General features: G+C 38.6%; 1 protein-coding gene across 1 annotated transcript; it reads left to right on the forward strand.

Moving 5' to 3' along the window:
* Positions 1–4,961: 4,961 nt before the first annotated feature.
* On the forward strand, positions 4,962–22,382 carry poc1bl (POC1 centriolar protein homolog B (Chlamydomonas), like). Its single transcript, XM_067502984.1, has 11 exons — positions 4,962–5,121; positions 7,947–8,398; positions 10,771–10,940; positions 12,670–12,859; positions 12,970–13,155; positions 13,505–13,622; positions 16,582–16,758; positions 17,553–17,684; positions 18,669–18,779; positions 19,756–19,908; positions 20,060–22,382. The coding sequence occupies exons 2-11, from the start codon at positions 8,013–8,015 to the stop codon at positions 20,189–20,191; spliced, it is 1,755 nt and encodes a 584-aa protein (XP_067359085.1). The 5' UTR covers positions 4,962–5,121; positions 7,947–8,012; the 3' UTR covers positions 20,192–22,382.
* The last annotated feature ends 8 nt before the right edge of the window (positions 22,383–22,390 follow it).

The raw sequence follows: 22,390 nt of genomic DNA on the forward strand, positions 1-22,390 counted from the left end.
GGTGCTGGTTGAGAGATTGGAGAAAAGTGAGGAGGTGGATAGATGGACTGATGTGTGTGTGTGTGTGTGTGTGTGTGTGTGTGTGTGTGTGTGTGTGTGTGTTTTAGACACTCCTTTTGAGCCCCCTAGCTGGCATGGACTGACTGCTGAGTTGATTGGCACAAAGACACCCCACACCAATCCCCTAACCCCCCGACCTTCCCCTCTCTGTCGCTCTCAATCTCCTGCTTGTTGCTCCCCTCATCTTCCTCCTCTGTTGCTCTGTGATGCCGATAATACGTTCTGCTTCGGGTCTTCAGCTTGCATGAACAAGATGATGGTGCTTTGTGTGGAACCTTTGTGTGGTCTCTGAACATACACACTACAAAAAGCTTACAAAAACAGCCTTTGGTGTTTGCCACCATGTTTCTACAGTAGTCCAGAATAAGGAAACCAAACACAGGCTCTACAAATGGAAGTCATGATTTCACTAACATGAAAGCTATGGTCTTTAGTTTGACATAACTAAATAAGTTAAAATTAATTTCTAAATATGCAGCTAGGTAAAGTAATCCCATCACTTGACCTGGTGATGCAGTGCTTGATGAGGACATGGCACCTGATCGACACCGTAGGTTAAACGTATTCAGATGAGTGCACTCTAGAAACTCAACACTAGACACCACTATATTTTACACAATACACCTCTAAGTGACCGTTATTCTTTAAACCCAAAAACTGGAAGTAAAGTAGCACAACCTCAAAATAATTATGTCTTACTTACAGTGCATTCAGAAGGTTTTTTGACCCCCTCCCCTATTTTCAATTATGGTATGTTGCAGCCTGATGCTACAGTTTTTTTTTCTCATTTTTTTCATTAATCTTCACTCAGTACCCCATAATAACAAAGTGAAAAAAGTATTTTAGAAATGTTTGTGAATTGATAATATATATATATATATATATATATATATATATATATATATATATATATATATATATATATATATATATATATATAATATATACATGTAGATAAGTATTCAGACACTTGATCAATACTTTGTTGAAGCACCTTTCGAAGCAATTACAGTCTCAAGTTTTTTTGGATATAATGTGACGTGCTTTGCACAACAGGATGAGGGGTGGGGGGTGGGGGGCTTCCTGCCATCCATTCTTTGCAAATCCTCTCCAGGCCAGTCAGGTTGGATGGGGATTGCCATTTTAAGGTCGCGCCAAAGGTGTTCAATGGAGTTCAAGTCAGGGCTCGGACTGGGCCACTCTTAGACATTCACAGAGTTGTCCCTCACCAGTCTGCAAATCCCTGCTTCTAGAAAACATCTGCACAGCATGATACTGCCACCACCCTGTTTCACTGTAGGGATGGTATTGGGCAGGTGATAAGTGGTACCTGGTTTTCTCCAGACAAAAAAAAAAAAAAAAAAGCTGTAATGTTCAATCTTGATTTCATCAGATCAGAAAATCTTGTTCCTCACAGTCTGATAGTCCTTCAGATGCTTTTTTGCAATCTCCAAATAAACTTTCATGTATTTTGCACTGAAGAGAGGCTTCTGCGTAGCCACTTTGCCATAAAGCCCAGATTGGTAGAAGGCTGCAGTGATGTGTTGTCTGGAACTTTGTCCAATCTTCACACAGGATCTCAGAAGCTTGTTTACCTAAGGCCCTTCTACCCTGATTACTTGGTTTGGCCGGGGAACCAGCTCTTGGAAGAGTCCTGGTTGGTCCAAAACTTCCCCTTCCCCACATCTGCACCTTGCAATAATCCTTTCTCTGAGCTCTGTGGGCAATTTCTTTGACCTCATGGATTTTGCTCTGACACAGTTTACATAATCAGCTATAAGGCCTTCTATAAAGAGTTGTGTGCCTTTCTAAATCATGTTCAATCTATTTAATATAACACAGGTCGACTCAAATTAAAGTCTAGAAACATCTCAGCAACAACGCAAAGAAGTGGGAGGCACCTGAGCCAAATTTCATGTGTTGTAGCAAAGGGCCTGAATTATTTATGTACATGTGATATTTCATGTTGGTCAGAGGCTCACTAAGCCTATCAACAGGGAATATGATCAGTTTTTCTCTGGCAAAGAGTAAAAAGGAGATTGCCAACTGTTCTGTCTCTGTCTTTTTAACACTGTATATGCTATAAACATTATTCACTTACAAAATGAAATGTGCCAGAGCAACAAACTGAATCTGAGCAAAATAAAAGGAATTTTAATTTGATTTCACATCTTTTTGGCCAAAAGATGTGCTTTTCTTTTCATTTTTTAACCTTTTTTCTTTCTCTGTCTTTCTTTGTGTCTCAGTTTTAGTCACCTAAATACACACACACAAGAATATTACCAGCCTCTCAAATATTAACCAGTATTTTGTGCATATTGATGCTTCCCTGATGATGTGTCGTAGAGTAAAATCTGACTGCTCTGTAATTATTGGCCATTTACTTAAATTGTGGCTGAGGTCATAAAGGAAGCTTTACTTTCACTATCTAAATCACTATAAAAAAACTCCAGTACTTATGGCTGAAGGTCACTGTGTCTTCTGCTCTATGGGGAGCTAATAGGCTAAGAGAGTGTGTGGGCCAGAATATATCTCCATTAAATTAAAGGAACCTGGTCCCACAATGTGACCTCTATTCAGTATTAGTTATTGCATGAACAGACTAAATGAACATCAAGCACAAAGGACACCCAGCTAATGAAATCATCGGCCCAACAGTTAAATCAGTTCAGATCTGAATGGAGCTGTAATTAAATATAGCTGTAGAGAATTAAAAGGCCCAGACACACATTCCTCGCATTAGTGTTGAGTAGGTCGAGCAGTTTATTAGCCCATTGACAAACTCAGCATGTATTTCAACTGTGTTCTTCTAATTTCAGATATTAAATGAGACACAAATAAACTGGCAGTTATTTGTAGAAAACAGGAACTGCAATGCGATGTAGCAGTCTTACTTACCTTTTTCAGGTCAATATAAGAGCAAAACTGATTAGAGGGACCTGTGCTACTGTCTACTAAAAACAGTAATGGATGTTCCCATTATCTTTTGTATTTTACTTCTTTTTAATGCAGTATTGTAGAGGAGGAGACCACATAGGGGTGACTAATGACGAGGAGCAGGACACAATTTTGTTGTTTAGATTCACATTGGCTGCGAAAGGATTTATGGTCTAAATCCTTTCGTAGACAATGTGAATCTAAACTCTTTGTTTTAATTCAGTTCTGCAACCAGATTAAATCTGAATGTTATTTACATTTATATGGCAAAAGCATTGTTCCTGTGTAAACGATAAATGATCAGAATTTATCTTATACAGTCACTAGATGGCGGCATATACTTAAACAGTTTCATTTCATCTTGACTGATGCTGTTCTTTCAATCTGGTTAAATCATGTTCTTCAAATCCCTTAAACGAAAGAGATCTCAATCACAAGCTCTGCAGCTGCTGACCTGAGTTCAACTGCAGATTATCATAAAGTACAATGATGGGCTTAGTGATCTTCTGACCAACGAATCAGCAAGAGCTACTACCAACGTACTTAAAACAGACAAACACTGGAATTCCGGTGGCTCCTCAGAATTAGGTGACTTCTGTTTAATTTTAGCTCAGCTTAGTAGGACAAAGATTTTTCAAATAATACAAGCTTTGGAGCCTTAACAAATACTCCTATGTAGGTTAGTAGAAAAAGTGTCATTGTTGATACGCAAGCAAATCTGCTGTTCCATCATAGCAGGAAAATGAATAATTGTTTTTAAATAGATCAAATTGGTGCTACCATAAATTTAGGAATTAAGAGCAAACAGGGCATATCAAATCAGTGAAAGGTTGAACACGTACAACAGCCTTCTTCGTAACTATGAAAGTCCCAGATACCTACCACAGAAATGGGACCTTTTTCAGTTCTGGATGAGGGCACATCAGCCTGCAGAGAGAGGTGTCAATTGGTTTCAACAGGGAAAAACTAAAGGAGGGGTAAAGGAGAAGGAACAAGCGGGAGAAATAAAAGACACTGGCAAGTTACCAAGAGGTGCAGGTGGTTTCCCAACAACCGGCTGAACTAGTGCATTGCACACTCCAGGCGAGTGTGGTGTGGCCTGACCAAGAAACAAACCAAGACTATATGGCAAACAGGTCTGTGCCAGGTGTGTATAAAGAATAAATAAAATGAAATCCATGTTTTATAGAAAACAATTATCTTTGGGCACAATTTTCTAGATTTGTGACCTAGTGGATTAAAAAAGGATGTGATAATATAACAGGAAATATGACTAAATAAATTAGGTGTTTAAAGTACATTTGTGGGCTATTATACTAAACGACCATAAGTGACACACTTTACCTAAACCAAACCAAACCAAACCAAACCAAACACCTCAAACAAGTTTTTAATTGCACAAAATTGTTGCCAATTTTAGTCACGTATCAAAAACTCACATCTAGATTTTTTTCAGGTTTTAGTGACAGTCTTTATCTTTGTTTTTCGGTGCAGAGTAGGCCCATCTGCAATGACATAATAGTCTAAAAAACAAACAGACAAACAAAAAATCACTTCAGGACCAGATATTATACAGCTAGAGGCAAATCGCTGCAGAAACAGGCTAGCATAGAATGCTGCGTCAAGCTTACGGGGCGAATTACCAACAACACCGGAAGTACAATACTAGTGACTAGTTTCTATTCTTCTTTTGTTGTAGCACGTTAGTAAGAGGAACTATTAAGAGGAAGTACATTTTAATGGTAAACTAAATACCAGGCAAAGGACCTTTCATTAATAACTTTAAGTTTACTTTTCAAAGACTCGATTAAGGTTAACGGTTCTTTTTTTCACGTTAATGACCTTATTACCATAAATAATTTCAGGATTTTATTTGTACGTGTTGTAGCTGTGATTTGTACTTAAAAGTGTAATTAGGAGCGTCCCTGTCGCGCTTTTATTTTCAAAGGTCACGCCGGAACCTCCATAGTTTTTTGTGGTTGCCATGACACACGTTACTTGCCCAACGTGGAGGAGAGGATGTGGGTATGCTGACATCTGCAAGCCAGAAGTTTAACTGGAGGAAGACAAACAACGGCTTTAGCCTCCTCGAACAAACTTCAAGACATGTAACTCGTTGTCAAGGTAAATAATTTTTCAAAAATAAAAACTAATATATATTTTTTTAAAGAAATGCTGTTATGTGAATGCCACACGTTATGTTGAAAGTAACGTCAACGTGAATAATACAGTTTGCTTGTTAATGTTGTCGATAACTTGGTTGGCATTCCCGACTTCCTCTGTTATCATAGCAGTCAAGTGTCAGAATTTTTAGTCGACGCTATGCTTTGGCAAAGCAGCTAATTTTGACCGCTAATTTTAAGTAACAAAAGGTCCTTGTTTAGCTAATAGTCGTCGTCGCGACATTTAGAGACCCGCTCAAGCTTTCACTTTGTCTGGGTTCTAAGTTCATTTAAGCTAGTTTGACAGGTGAGGAGACCTGTTGCTAAATCGTGTTTTGGCTGCAGCTATACTTGTATAACCGGACTTAATGTCGCTTTTAAATCTGTTCTAATCCTTCAAATACAGGCGACTCTTTTTCTTTTCTCATACCTGATCACAAAACAACCCAAACGATAAGATAACGCCGATATGTCATTAGATAAGATTGTAGATGGCTAGCCGCCACGCTATTGTTGGGGACTTTTTTTTTTACTTTTAATTTCGACATTTTTGGCATCACATCTGAACAAGCGAAATAAGAGAAGACAAGCAGGCTCGTCGGGAATCTTTACCGCAACAGTCCTCAGGACACTAATGAAAAGTTTTCTATCCAACCTTTAAATTGAATTTGTTACTCATCACAGTCTGCCTCCTTACTAGCATTTACTGTCAGTATTTTATGCACATAATGTCTTATGAAAACAGCCAACTGCTTTGTGGACACAGTTGCTCTCAGCTGCCCCTTGTATAACCTGTTCCACTGGAGCTTGTTTGATATTACACACTCTTCGCCTATTTGGCCTTTTCTGTAGACTGGCTGATGACGAAATTCATCATGTATGCCATGTTATTAAATTGCATTGTATTCCAAATAGTTAACATCCGTGCTGACATCTAGGATTCTTTCAAGCCTTTTTTGTTTCCTCTTCACAACAGTAACCTAAATTATTGACCCATCTTTATGGTTGCTCCCTCTTTAAAGTCTTGTTTGTGTGACGGTATGAAACATGCAACACAGATTGCAGCTTGGGAATCCAATTCAAATCTTATCCCTCACCTAGTCTTTTTGTTTTGCCTAAATTCCTTTTAGGCAAAAGAAGGGTAGGATTTAAGCTGGATCTCAGCCCTCTGTCCCATCTTGCTTGTTCCAAACAGTTCCTTATTAAGGCTATCAGATTCCGAGAGAGTGGAAGGTCTGATGGATAGCCAATAAAAGGGGGTTTTGTCTGCAGGCATCCTCATTTTGTAACCTCAGGACTTCGTAGTCCACTGGCCATGGCCCAGGCTGGAGTGAAAGGGCTGTGCTTCTGCCCTGAAAGACTGATTTTACCATATATCTATAGATTTTTACACAACATCCTTATAAAGTCTTTCATTGTATGCAACTGCATGTTTCGGGAGCTACACAAAGTTATTTATATATTTATTTAGCAGAATGGGGAACTAACTATTATATGGTTAAATGTGAAGTGACAGGAAGGGACTGTTTTTGTGTTTGTGTGTGCGCGTTTGTGTGTGCGTGTGTGTGTGTGTGTGTGTGTGTGTGTGTGTGTGTGTGTGTGTGTGTGTGTGTGTGTGTGTGTGTTGTTCGACATGTAAGTCTGTCTGGCCATGGCTGGCAGTACTGTCACTGGCACCCGGCTGTAATGGTGATACAACACAATTATGCAATTACATTCAACTAAGTGTCAACATAGCTAAGTTATCTGTTTTTACCACAATCCTCTTTCAAATCCTGACATGCTAAGCTGGTCTGCCAGACATTAATGTCTAAATTGTAGTCTTTTTGTATCTCCAATTCATGATAATCCTATTACTAAATCTGCAGCAATGCGATTTATCCTTTTGCAAATATTCCACTGAGGTTTTTGGGCAATCTCTGCTTTTGGCTCAGTGAAAATCCTACAATGAGGAACCCTCCAAATTATCTGATTTTGATTCTAATATAAAACACAAGGCTTGCTTAGACCTGACAGTTGGATCACTGTCATTGTACTTTGTGTAAGTTTTGATGTAAAGATGTTCCAGAAGATATATTGGGTGGATCTAAAGCTAGAGAGAAAAAAAACATCTCATAAGGAGTTTGAACACACAATGCTTAAGACCTTGAAGGTTTTCCTATACCATTGACTTAAATAGGCACGAACCAGCTTAAGAAAAACTCATAGTGTATATAAAAGCTGAAGAAATGTACAACACATTTTACAAAAATCTCCTCCTTATTCAAGATTCATTGTGCTACAGTCGTTTTAAGCTGCACCATCATTATGAACTTTATCAGATTACTATATCTGTTATTAGAGTGCATTACAGACTCAATTTTCTCAGCACATTACCGTACTGTAAGCTAGACTTGAGCTTTTTTCATCTTTGCAGTTTGGGTTTAATGAGAATCATAATGCTCGTGCATCTCTGAGCATGTGAATTCATTCATATCTGTGTTGATTACTGTTAGGCTGGTAGAGCTGCCTCCAAGCAGCACTCTGGAATTGATAGACCAATCTTTTTTTGGGTTTCAATGTGACGTTTAATTTCAATTAAACGTCTTCTTAACAGGTAGATCCTAGATTAAATTTCTCATGTAGTACTTACTTGTTGCCTTGATTTTATTTATTTACTTGTTTCTTGTAATGCCTAAGCTTTTATTTCCCTTTCCGCTAGATTTTTCTGACATGTGATATATAATGTGATTAGTAACTGTTTGTTTTTGTTTTCATTTTAATCCTGTGTCTCTTTTTGTTCTCTAGGCGCTTGTGTCCTGTAAGGGCACGCGACAGTCAGCCAGTCACGGTGCCAACCTGTGGCTTTCTGTCATGAGGGGGCGTTGCTCTCGCAAACTGGCCATTCTGGCCAAGGCTGGCATCCTGCTTTGGCTTCTTTGGCTTGGCTATCTAATTTTAGCACGCACCTCTTTTCCCTTCTCTACTTCTGTAGAGGAGGAAGACAAGGACCATGATGTTTTGCTTAGACAGCTTTCCTTAGAGGAGAGTGGGGCTGATGGGCAGCTAGCTAGGCCCCTCTATGTTAAGCCACCCTTTGACAATAATGCACCTGGGGAATGGGGTCGGGCAACACATCTCAACCTCAGTCCTGAAGAAAAGAAACAGGAAGAGGACAGTGTGGAGCACTATGCCATTAATATCTATGTCAGCGACAAGGTTTCCCTCCATCGGCACATCCAGGACCACAGGATGAATGAGTGAGTGGAAGAAAAAGGCATCCTAATCATTTACTGTTACATGGAATGTGGTTAAAATTGTTTTTCAGCAAATCACTAATTATTTTTTTATTGTGTGCAGTTTCTTTCATTTAAAATGTATATGTACAGTATTTCTGGCTTTGAACAATGCATGGAGCTAGTCACTATGCTACAGCTGCATAAGGGATAAATGACTCATTAGAGATTATGCTCAGCTATTTACTGGAATCAGTTTTCCACTGACAGTTTGAAATAAGGATGACTGCTCTCATGATGCATTGCTTTGGTTATTAAAGCTGGTGTAAGCAGCTTCCTGACTGAATGGATTTATTTCATCCAGAGTTGTTATCCACATCTCTTCACAGCTTCTGATGTCGCTTATCTGTAGTGTCTTCTTCTGCCTTTTGCTTTATCCTTTACTTGCTTCAAAGCTAATGAAAACCAGATGGGGTATCCTTGGCTCATTCATTTAATTTTGTAAAGAACATTTGTTTGCTTCACTTGGCCTGGATTGTGCTGTGAAATAGATTCTATTTAGCAGTGGATTTGTGATTCTCTGAATATAAATGTTGTACATTAGTCATTTGTCTTAATTGAGCAATATATGTAGAAAAATCCATCACGTAGCCCAGGCAAAACTAAGGTGACATATTTTATCAGCAAGATGCCTGTGTGTCCATGGATATACAGGAAAGATGTCTTGCTCTTTCTGCTGGGTTGAAAAAACTGTCTGCCATATTGAAAATTGAGCCCTGTACTTACTCAAAGCCAATGTTTAAACAAGTTACCATTGTCAGGCTCCAGCATAACAGCATTCCTTGGTGGCAACAGCCTCACTGCACTGTACAGACTGTCACTTTGTGACAGGCGTTAAATGTTGTTTACACTGATAGTGACATTTTTGACAAGTGTGCAATTCTTTTTCCCACAAACTGCACTGTAGAAGTCTCCTTTTCCTATTTGTGTACAGACGCACGCACCCCACAGCAAATAGGGTTGGGAAGGCGGGTCTTTGGTCATTGTAAAGCTAAAATCTGAGAGCAAGAACAAATCAGATTACTGATCTGCTACATGTTTATGCAGATTTTCCACATCCAGGTTACTACAGGGTGTGTAATCATCTTGCTTTCTCTTCTTCCTCATTTATTGATGGTACCTGATTCCTCACCGTAACCTGGTGGCTTAGGTGCATGTAGTAAGATTAGTGGATTAAATCCTTCATAGATATCAGAGGTGCACTAGTGTTTCTGTTTGGCTTTATACCTAACTGGAATCATTATGTTTACATGCACTTAAGTAACCTGGCTACTCTGAAACACCAGGGTATGGAGGTAATTGGGTAACGTCATTACCTGCACAGTGGTAACCTGGTTATCTGCATTATTCTTTGGGCAAATGACAAGTCTAATTTCTTCTCTATCCCAGATATATTTTGGAAGCCTGGCTTCGTAGCAATAGAGGACCTTGTCTCCGGACTTTATTGTGTGTGTGTGTGTGTGTGTGTGTGTGTGTGTGTGTGTGTGTGTGTGTGTGTGTGTGTGTGTGTGGTTGTGTGTGTGTGTGTGTGGTTGTGTGTGTGTGTGGACTGTCAGCACAGTAAAAAAGAGACAGGCAGATGATGAGGCTCCTTTTGAAGGGAAATAACTATATTTACCTAGTTTCAAATTTAGCTTGAAAAGTTTTTTTCATGGTGGAATTTCACTATTTAAGCAAATGCATTGCCCTCTCAGTCTAATTTATTTAGAGGTGTGTAGGTTTTCGCTTGTTGCAGGTCTTAACATCATAACTTCACTTTACTACTGGGAGCATGTTTTGTGTCAGGTTTACTTCAGACTGCTGACCCTGTCATTCAACCGTTCTAGCACTGTAAACACGTTCCTGATGAAGGATAGCAAAACAGCAAATTTAAGTGGTTGTGACTAATATAAAGCCATAGCATGTTTGTGCTAATCTAAAAATGCTTCCAACAGTGCCATTGGCATGGTTTGATTATAAAATTACCTGAAGTCTTTCAGCCTGTGCCACTGGTTACACTCTTTATGTCCCATCTGTGTGTTTGGCTTTCTTGTTTGCTCTACTTTATGTGGTGTTCTTTGCCAGAGCACTCCTGTAGTTTGTTGCTTATTGGTGTGATATCCTCTTACCCACATCCATATGTTTGCAAGTCTGTATCATCTTAATGACTACCATCTGCGTTAAGACCAGACACCTCCTCCTGCCACAGTAGTTGCAAGGATGCATGCAAAAATGTTATTTGCTTTAAAGAGCTATATTTAAACAAAAAAAATAATAATTTACTGTACATGTGCACTATTGCTTATTTCTACTCTGTCTTCTCCTCCACCCCACCCACACACATAAACATGCTTCAGATGCCGAAGTAAGAAGTTTGATTACCGGCGTTTACCCACCACCTCTGTGATCATAGCTTTCTACAATGAGGCCTGGTCCACCCTGCTGAGGACTATTCACAGTGTCCTGGAGACAACACCTGCCATCCTGTTGAAAGAGATCATCCTCGTTGATGACTACAGTGACCGAGGTCTAACACTCAACATTAATAAGTTAACCAATGTTTTTTGTTTTGTTTTTTGTCTGTGAAGGTTCGATTGTTTGGAAGTAAAGAGCACTTGCAGTCCTTACCTCGTTTAGTAGAATGATAAAATAAATGTCAGTTGTGCTTGATTTTATCACATTGACAGCGTACAAGGGAATGAGTCAGGAAGGACTGCTATATATATAGAAACAAGATGCTATCTGTAGAGCAATGAATAGATGATGCCTCTTGATGTATTGTGAAAGCCATTAGAAAAACGTCAGAACGTCAGAAGAAGTCAGGACACATTCTTTTAATAGTGGAATAAAGTTGTACAGGAAGTAGGAGGCCTTTTTATCCTGTAATATTTTAGGACTTATAAAAATGCAAGGTTTTCTTTTGAGAAAGGCTACTATTATTAGAAATGAGCAAATCCTTGACAGAATGTAGGTAAATTATTCCTTTTCCTGTCTGTCTCTGCTCTGGCCTCTTATCTTTGTCATTGGGTGTGGGTGTGTCTGTGTCTGAATTTGAGGTTTTGCTTAGATAGCAGCCAGAACATATTGAAATTCTGCATTATTGTTGATTTTTAAATGTAGCTGCATAGAGTCAGCATCTTTGTAATGAACTGTTTAAAGACATTCATTATGCACCATAGGAACAGTATGTATCTTAACTCAAAATCCAATTGCACCCAAAAGCAAAATGTCATTTCATTTTCTTCAGACCTTTGCCAACTCGAATGATACTCCTCTGTCCTAAAAACAGGTGCTATACTAACTTGATCTCGGTCTCTCTCAGCTACTAGTATTTGGTCCTAGGTAGTCTAGTTTGTGTGTATCTGAGATATTGCAGTAGGTCATAATGATGACTTCATTAAAATGATAATTACCTTTCCTCTGACCACCATGAACAAACAAAATGCTAAAAATGCCACTCCCAAACTGTAGACACAGAGCAACTGCAAGACAATCGCTTTCTCTTTTCAAGCTGGTTGAATCGAGTTGAGCTTAGTCTTTTTTTTTTTCTTTACATCAAGTGCCCCTGGCCCAGTTTACATAAGCATTTAAACATTGTTATGAGTAGTCAATCACTCATTAACTAAGGTCTAAATGTGAAAATGTGGTTAAATGCATAAATCTAAATTTTTGACAATAGCAATGTGTTAAATCAGTCAGCTGGAAAGAAGAGACCGCAGATTTCTGAGGTCACAGAAAGCCATTTTGGTCTAGTTATTGAGAGTGTTTTTGATAATTGTTTTGGTTTTCTAGCCGCCTTCATTAACTGTTGGATTGCATCTGAGCCACATACCTCAAACAGCAGTAAGCGGTTTTCCAACAAAAAAGCTCTAACTTAATGAACCATTATACTACCTGCCTAGCCCCAGGGCAGCATTATAATATTAGCAACTAGCCTATGATCACATGTTGGCATCTAATTGGCTAGAGAGTTAAAGATGATTTAAAAGTGTGGACTGAGAAATTAAATATTAGACTTGTTAGGTGTCTGTTGGCTGGATTTGAAGGAGACAGATGTGGTCCCTCATACGAGCCATAAAAATTATATAGGCCAATGATTTCCTGGTGGTTGCACGTGTGTCAGCTTGTTTAGATGATATCTACTTGCCCAAAGTACTTAAAGGCAGCTTTTAACAAAGCAGTTACACGAAAGAAGAGGAAATAACATCTATTTAACGTAACAAGTAATGATTATGTGTGTACTTTATGAATTAAAGGCTACCTGAAATCTCAGCTAGCTGACTACATCAGTAATTTGGAACGTGTGCGACTCATCCGCACCAACAAAAGAGAAGGGCTGGTCCGGGCACGTCTCATTGGAGCCACCTACGCCACAGGAGATGTACTGACATTTCTTGACTGCCACTGTGAGTGTGTCCCTGGCTGGATCGAGCCTCTGCTGGAAAGGTGGGTTCTTGAAAAAAAGATTATTCTTGAAATTGGTTAAACTTAACATGTCCAAATTCATACTAAAAGCACTACTAAATACTTAATAGTCGGCCATGCTGTGTGTTTAGGATTTGCGAGAATGCTAGCACCATTGTGTGCCCTGTGATCGACACCATTGACTGGAACACTTTTGAGTTTTACATGCAAACAGACGAGCCAATGATCGGAGGTTTTGACTGGAGACTCACCTTTCAGTGGCACGCAGTCCCTGAAGTGGAACGCAAGAGACGCAAGTCTCGTATTGACCCCATCAGGTGATTGTTTAATGCCTCACTTTGTAAGGTCTTCTCACATGAGAAATCTAATTATCTACTTTATATATTACTTATGGTTTACTGTCTACATTCGGCTTTTTTACTTCTTACATTCAACTTTTTGGAGACGTGTTGCTGCCCTCAAGTTCAAAATGAGCTAATATTTTCTATGACGTGGTAAATTTTCTCAGTTTCAACATCTGATATATTGTTAATGTTCTATTGTGAATAAGATATGGGTTGATGACATTTGCAAATCATTGGATACTCTTTTTATTTACATTTTACACATCTTCCCAACTTTTGTTTGAATTGGGGTTGTAAAATGATTTCCTTTGTATTTCTTCAGGTCTCCTACAATGGCTGGTGGATTATTTGCAGTGAGCAAGGCCTACTTTGAGTACCTTGGCACATATGACATGGGCATGGAGGTGTGGGGAGGGGAAAACCTGGAGCTGTCCTTCAGGGTAAGTTTAATTTTCCATCATTGAGGTAACACAGAGTAGAGTCACTGCTATACCTCTGAAACAGGAGTGATGCTTCTAAAACAGTTAGGAAAGACTGAATATTCTAAAATCCTTTGTTTGCAAATTCTCCTGCTCACAAACTTTGACTCAAGCACCCTTTGAGTTAGCTTCTTTATTGTTGTGATACGGTACATACTGGTTGATTATTGTCATACCGTACATTTACTGGCATCCTATTAGCAAGGAGAATCTTTTTTTCCACTGTGTGCCACTGATCCATTCATTTATATATCTAACAGTCAGTGTTTAGTCGGTCAGTGTGTAGAGACACGTGTCAGTGTCAGACCACAGTCAGCGTGGCATCTAAGCTGCACCCTGATATTGACTCATACCTTGTTGTGAACTTGGTGTCTCTTTTCACTTGTTTGCATCAGTCAATTGGCAAAAATTGTAGGCTGTTCATGAGTTAATAGCAGGAGCAACATGAGGTAACCAATGTAAATTAAGTGTGCATGGTTTATAGTGTATATGTGGTTGTAGTGTGAAAATGAATGGGCTGTTCCCCTGAGCGATGTGTTATGCATGTGGAAAATAAAAATGAGTCACTGGGACTTTTTGCAATACATAATTTATGTTTAGTGAATTGGTTTCAAGTCTGTTTTTTGAGCACCAGAAATATTGTGAGAAGTAAAATGCCTGCTGAATTAAGATGGAAGTGACTTTCACTTTATGGCTGTTTGTCTGTTAATAGCTGATAATGATTTGCATTGTGTAATCCGAATGAACTTAATACAGACAAGTATCAAGAAATACCTCGTTAACAACCTTTTGTTCTTTAGAGATGTTTTTACTTTCTTCCCATATTCTATGGTGCAAGATCAAGCAATTATAAAATGCAAATTGATTCCATAAATCAGCTGTGTCTTGTGACTGTTGACTGAAGGTAAGCAGCACACAGCTTTGTTCTTCTTGCATAGCAGCATTCACCTGCATTCACCTTAAATTGTATATGGTTTTTAAATGAAGTATATCCCTTAAAGGAAACATTTAGGCTTCTCCGTGTATGACGAAGCAAGGAAACGAGTATAACTTAATATGTGCAGAAGGACTGTTACCATCAGGTGTTATTATTTGAAAAAGTTACATGTTCTAAGGAAGTTAAATATAGTTAAATAAACTTTTTTTCTCCGAATTTTGGTTTAGTAAAAATACATTTGCAAGAAAAAGTAATGGTACTATTTGCAATTTTCCAATATTCAGCCAAAATGAGTCATACAAATTTTCCCCAGAGTCAAAATATCAACAAACACACAATGTCCAAGCTGATGAAACATGGTCATGATCTTTTGTGTCTTTATTCAACACACCCATTAAACATACAAAGCAGTGGTGGAAAAAGTAAATGAAACTATGTTTTATTAACTGGTTGAACAACCTGTAGCAGCAATTACCGCAAGTAAACGGTTCCTATAGCTTTGGAATAGTACTGCACAATGGTCAAAAATTCCTCCATGACCATTCTTTATTTTATAGAACTGCTTCAGCTCTGCTATATTTTCAGGACATCAGGAAGTCATTTTCCCTCCACAATAGCAAGGCCACAAAGCAGCGCCAAATCATGATGCTCCCTCCACCGTACTTCACTGATGGATGATGTTTTCATGTTGGTACATGGTTCTCACTTCTTTTTATTTTTACAGAACTATACAGAGTGGTTTGTGTTCTTCCCAAACCATTTCCCATTCTTTGGCAAACTTCAGGTGTGCTGCAATGTTGGTTTTGGAGAGGAATGGCTTCCTCTGTGGTGTCCTCCCATGGATACCATGTTTTGTGTAGGGTTGACTCATGAATGCAGATCTTAAGTAACTTAAATTAAGATCTGAAACAATTCTGGCTAGACATCCACTTCTGTGAAGGGTATCTGTAGTATCAAATCCTCTCCATTAATTAACCATATTTCTAACTGTAAACCTTTGAGCAGCTTAGGTTTTTGAGATTAGTCTGTAACCCTTTCCAGCTACATTCCAATCAATAAATCTTGAATGTATGTATTCTGTGGTCTTTTTTTGCAAGGCATAGCCGACATTAGATGTTGTTGTTTGTGAATAGGACACTGACACTGTTTGAGTGTTTTAATGTATGAAGGTAATTCTCAACCTACATTCTAGTTTTTTAGATTGGACAGCATGTTTGCTAACACCTGACTCTAATTGACTTTTAGTGACAGAAGCCTAATATTGCCGTTACGTTTTCCACTAACACTTTATATCTTTAATGGTTGTTTAAAAAAATGACCATGGAAGATCATGACTGTTCATGGCTCACATTTTGTTAGCTTGGAAATATGATGCGTTGATATTTGTGAGTTTGGTAAAGATCAGATGACACTGCAAAGAGTACCATTATTGCTTTCTCGCGACTGTATGTTCCAAATCTTTTATTGTTGTAGAGACAGTGTACTGTTGATGTCTCCTTTATAGTAAGACTCATAGAAAAGCTGTGGCAGGACTGCAGAGATATTCACTACTAAATGTTTTTCAATAAGGCACACCCTTCAAACCAATCAGCAAATGTCAAAGCTTTTTGATAATTAGTAGGATTTGCAGTATTTTGATCTGTTGTAATTTGATAATGAATAATATTTGAAGAGCTAGGCAGAGCATGGCTTAGTGTAGCAGAATGGAGAACAGCAGAGTAAGGGGAGAAAGGGCTTGGCAGAGCAGAGTGCATTGATTGTATGTCTCCTGCTATCTTAACTTGCATATTGTAGATTTAAGTGTCAAAGTTCCCTAACTGCTGTGGCATATCAGTTTAACATGTAATGTACTTTAACAGTTGGTTAATGATAAATCTGTGTAACTTCTGATTCTCTATTATAATGTATGTACTTCATTGTAACAGAACAAATGAGGAGGTTAACATATATATATATATATATATATATAACATATATACTCAGGTGTGGCAGTGTGGGGGCAGCCTGGAGATTCACCCCTGCTCTCATGTAGGCCATGTCTTCCCCAAAAAGGCCCCTTATGCAAGACCCAACTTCCTCCAGAATACTGTACGAGCTGCAGAGGTCTGGATGGATTCCTATAAACAACACTTCTACAATAGAAATCCTCCAGCCAGAAAGGTAGGACACTTACAAATGGAAGGACATAATATGTTTAACTAGCTGACCTTGGAATACTCCCTAATTTATATTTGGGTAAATACATTATTGTTCACCCACCATTCATTCAATACCTACTAAATTGAAGCCTCATACGTTTACCTTTAGTGTTAGATTGTGATGTTTCAGATGATATCTTATCATATAATGAAACACTGTGTGTGTGTGTGTGTGCCGCCTCTCAGGTTCGGAGTATTCGGCACCATCAAAAATTAATGTATCTCAGTTTCAGCTATCTGAAAAAAATACATTATTAATGTCAGGGATCTTTGATCAAACAATAAATTATGTGGTTAAGAGGAGATTGAACACAACACTGCCAGACCAGATCAGCACCTTATGAGTCCTTTAAGCTGTTGTTATAATACATGGCTGAAGCAATAAACCTGTTACTGAAGTGCCTTGTTCATATTTACATTATAAAATTTGCATAAGGTGTGTGACATTGTGGACTTCTCTCTTCTCTGCTTCAGCAAGCAAAGTTATCTTAAGTTTGTAAAGTAGGTGTGACCGATTCAAACCCGGTAGTTAGTTTCCTGCTGTTTTTTTTTTTTTTAGTTCATAGTTGTTGAGTTACACGTGGATTCAGGATTCAACCCTTTTATCCAGGATCTCAAATGTTTACTTTTCAGTTTCATCAGCAAATGTCAAATGTACTACAAAAGAACAATGTGTATGTGTAACCATTTAGAGGTGCAGATTGTAATTAATGTTGGTGTGTTTTCCTATCCATACTTCGTGCTTACTTTGTACAGGAGACATATGGAGATATTTCAGAGAGGCTACTGCTGAGGGAGAGGCTGAAGTGCAACAGTTTTGACTGGTACCTGAAAAATATCTACCCTGACCTACATGTACCTGAGGACAGGGAGGGCTGGCATGGGGCTGTGAGTGTCTGCTGTTTGTATCTAAACATTCTTTTTTGTTCTGTAGTGCTGAAGTAGGGTTTTATATACTCTGATCATACATCTTGTGCTGATTTGCGCACTCTCAAATCTTTCAAACTAGATGGCATTACAGTTCCCTTTCTGTTTTGAGTGATACTGGGTGATGGGGAGGGCATCCTATGGGTATGATATGGTATTTTTAATTTTTTGTTTTCAAAGCTTTAATATGTAAAACACATACCCCCTTGCAATGTTGCCACTTGATTCATATCTGCAGCACTATAATCATGTTATATCTAACAAATATATTATCAAAAACTGAAATAGTATTACTGTCTAAAATGTATATGCATATGTACAGCATCCAAGACAAAATGAAATATTTGCATTTTAATGCAAAAGCATAAAAAAGAAAAATAGTTTTGTATTGATTGGTTAATATGTGTGTGTCAAGATTAAAAATAGGCAAAAGAACAGACAACCCTTTTTCTGTTTCAGGGAGATATTTTGAACAGACTTCCCTATATTAAAATATTTTTCTGCATCTAGCTCAAAAAACTCCTCCAGATGACATCACCCAGAATTAGATTAGAAGTTCAAATGATGGAATCTGGGGGAGCTCTGGAAAAGCAGGCTGACCACGATTACAACCTCCATAGTGTAAGCAACAAGATGACATAATCTGAACTGAAGGTTCCTCACAGTGATGCCATCTGGAGGCATTTGTCAGCTAGACGTAGAGAGATATATTAATGTAGGGACGTCAAAGGGAAGTTTCAAAGCATTTATGTCTATATAGTACCCAAACTAGAACCAAAGAAAGCAAGTTCAAAATCAGTTAGGGCCTTATTTGACTGGTGTTTTCCCATATGTGACCTTACGTTTTGTTTGTACAGAATAAAATGAACAAGACAAATGCTTTGCACTACTCAATACCGTAGAGAATATTAATTTAAACTAATGATTATTATTCTCCACTTCAAGGTGCGTAGTTTGGGGATACATTCAGAATGTCTGGACTACAATGCTCCAGAGCACAGTCCAACTGGTGCCCATCTTTCTCTGTTTGGCTGCCATGGCCAGGGAGGCAACCAGGTACATTAACTATTTCACACCTCATTGACTCTGTGATTTCCCATTTTTCTCCAGCTTTATCAGCTCATGGAAGATGCATCTTTAAATGTCAACACTTTGTGCTAACCCCTTAAAACAAGTGGCCACAGTTTATTCCCAGCACAAAATTGCTCTTTGCCAGTGTATTCAGTGTGACCAGGATGACTTGTAATGTAATGATGGAAAAGTCGCAGTGCATACCAAAACAAAGAAACATGCATTCAAACCACAGGTACTTTTAAACTGAACACCTGTCAGCTCCTGTGATGTGTGGTTTAGCAAGCAGCAGACTATTTGTCTGTAAGGATGTATATTTAATGTCGGAGTCAGACAATATATCTGATTACCCCACTGATGCATCGCATCAGGTGTCTGCAGTCACAGAAAAAGCCCCATGTGTGACTGAAAATCAATGTTGAAGGGCTCTCTGCTGAAACAAAAACCCAAGGGCCTTTCACCGCCTCCCTGCTGCTCTCTCCTCTCTGGTCCACATAAGAACCACATTCCATTTAAAAGATACATGAGCCTCACAGGCAGAATGAATGGCACAGCCTGAGTAAATAAGTTTGAAGCTAGACACGGGGTCCTCGTGTGAATCTTTTATTAGAAACCATTACAGGCCCTGATGCACCTGAAAGATGCATGAGATTTGATGAAGGATGGGAAAGTATGAAGATTGATTACCTCACCCTTCATTTAATGGATAGCCCAGGGACTGTTCCATATTTTGTCTCATTGGGCCGGGATGGTGAAATGACACAGGGGGACTCAGGTCTGTGTTAACGTCTGCTTGACTGAGAGGGCCAAGGCTCCATCTTTACTCAATTTAAACTTCGACATACACAAAGACATACCCTGCAACCGTGGCTTAGACAGGACCTGATCCCAGAGCAGAGGAAGAGAAACACACACAAAAACAAACATGTTAATCTGCCCTGTTGTGTTTGTTCTATTTTAGTACTTTGAGTACACATCTAAGAAGGAGATCCGATTCAACTCTGTGACAGAACTGTGTGCCGAAGTGTCTGATGGAAAGTCCTCCATTGGGATGAGGCACTGCCCTCACGATGGGGAAGTCACACCACCCAGTATCCAGTGGATGTTCAGAGAGGTAAAGTGTGAACATAGTTACACACACAAACATATTCACTCACACTCGAACATCAAACCAATTGAATGCATGCGTATTCTTCCACTATTACACATGACATCCGCACATTCTTATTCTTCCTCTAATCTAATTTTGCCTTCAATTGTTTTAGGATGGGACTATCTACCACCCTAACTCAGACATGTGTGTGACAGCCTACCGCACCACAGAGGGCCGCACAGATGCCCAGATGAGGCAGTGCAACCCAGGAGACAAAACCCAGCAGTGGAAGTTTGAGTGGTAGTAGAGGGAGCAGGGAACCTCAAGTGACCTTCTTTGACCATAGTGCAATTACTTTAGTGGATGTCTTCACTGCTGCTACCGGTTCTCTTATCCTCCAAGTCTGCACTTCATTTTAATAGGAATGGTGAGCAAATGCACGGGTGGTGAAAAGTCACTTTAAGACAAGTGCAGACAGCGATGGAGTGAGAGAGGATTTCTGGGTGGAATTTTTTAGGTCTTTTTTAGACCAGCTAAACTTAAGATATGTACTTTTGTGTTGCTATCATCCAAGTGCCTCTGCAACCAAAATGGAGTCCAGCTCATACCTGAAGTGTCATTGAATGCATTCATGTGCACATAAGCAACCTGGTTGCCACTGGCTTTCTCAAGTAAGCAGTTTTTTAATTTTTTATCTGTCATGTAATTGAGAAACCTGGTTACTGTAATCTAGTTATGGAATTAGTAGATTCTGATCTTCCCCAGATAGTTTTCACTTGAGAATGCCAACTTGTCTGTCATGTATATGTCACGCGGTGCTACTGCTTTTTTCTCAAGGGCACATGTGCATGACAAAAGGCTGCAGACAGAGGATGTAAAGGAGTGATGTGGCTAGGTGAAGAAGATATAATTGCATAGAATGATGACTTCTTGTTTTAAAACCAAAGTCTGACTAAAATTTAAACTCTCACAAAGTGCCCTATAAAAAATCTTTCCACAGTGTTTTTATTATTATTATTATTATTATTATTATTATTTGATTTAGACAGGTTGTGCTGTGAAAAGAAGTGTCATTGTGTCTCTCTGCCTATCTTTTACTTACTGTTCTCACTCTTTCTTGAGACACACACACAAACACACACACAAACAAAATGATGGATCTTCTGTCACTATATCTGTGAGCCACGCTTCCAAAATAACTTTGAGCTAGAGGAGAGATCAGCGTACAGAGCTACTGCATGTATGTGAGGATTTACCTAACCAGTTATCTGATTATCCAGTTAACTTGATTTCTCAGACTAACGTGGTTGCCTAAGTGCATGTAAAAACAGTCATTAATGTCATGTGTTGTAGCAACAACTTGCAATTTTTGACTGTCCAGCACATAAAGTAGTGCCTTTCAGAGAGATTAAAGACAAAGCATCGAATTGAAAACGAGTTGCAAAATCATGCTGCACTGCAGAAGTTTACCTTAATGTGCAATTGATATTAATATTGCTTGGTTGTCAGTTGTCAGTAAGTAACTAATTTTTACAGACTAAAAACAATAACATTTTGCCCCAAACCAGCCACATCCAAACATGCTCTATCATGTGAGAGGAAATCAGGGAGAGTGCGCTGCAGTCATACTAGATTGCTTTTCAATTACTCTCTTGCCTGTGGAGCCAGTTTTTATGGTAAAGTGCTGTCTGAACAAGACTTGAAGCATTCATTTACCATTTGTACTAAGTGCAATTTTCCCCAGAAGGTGTAGTTAGTTGACAGGAATGTTGTAATCTATTCTTTCCTGCTCTGTAAAATAAGAATACCCATTAAACTCACCTGTCAACATGCCTTTGAAAGGCTGGCATCCTAGAAAAGGACTTGATTGTGCTGAAATGAAATATGTCAGTGGATGTCAAATGCATTATAAATGCAAACTTTGAAAAAACAAACAAACAAAAACACTGACTTAATGCACTTGATATTATTTAGTCAAAAAAAAAACTTTAAGGGAGCACCTCTTTAATTAATTTCTTCAAAGTGGCTGTGCCAAACTGTTTTAATAAAACTCCTGTGTCTAAACTGTACTTGAAATAACATTAGAAACACTCCTCCTGTTTTTGTTTACTTTTTCAATGAAGATCTTTTTGGTGTTTCTACTGGGATGTATTGAACAAGAGATAAAGCTAAACTGTTAAATGCCGATGACTGCTTATCAATGAGCAATGTTTGTAATCTGAGGTATTCAAACTAGCCAGTGGATACAGTAAACATGTAAGAATAATTGTCTTGTCTACTCTTGTCTTACCATTGTAATTACCATAGTATTTGGTTGAAGGGACCAGAGTGGGACAGTGCTATTGTAAAGCACCTTTAAAACTACTGATGATGTTAAAGGGATGATAATGATGATTAACTGATATGAAGAAAGGGGTAGCTTAAATGGGATGGATTAAAAAAAAAAAATCAGGCTGTTGGCATTATAAGTGAATGAATAAAAAACTAACCCAAGATACATGTT

This window comes from Channa argus, chromosome 1, assembly GCF_033026475.1.
Source record: "Channa argus isolate prfri chromosome 1, Channa argus male v1.0, whole genome shotgun sequence".
In the NCBI taxonomy this organism is placed as follows: domain Eukaryota; kingdom Metazoa; phylum Chordata; class Actinopteri; order Anabantiformes; family Channidae; genus Channa; species Channa argus.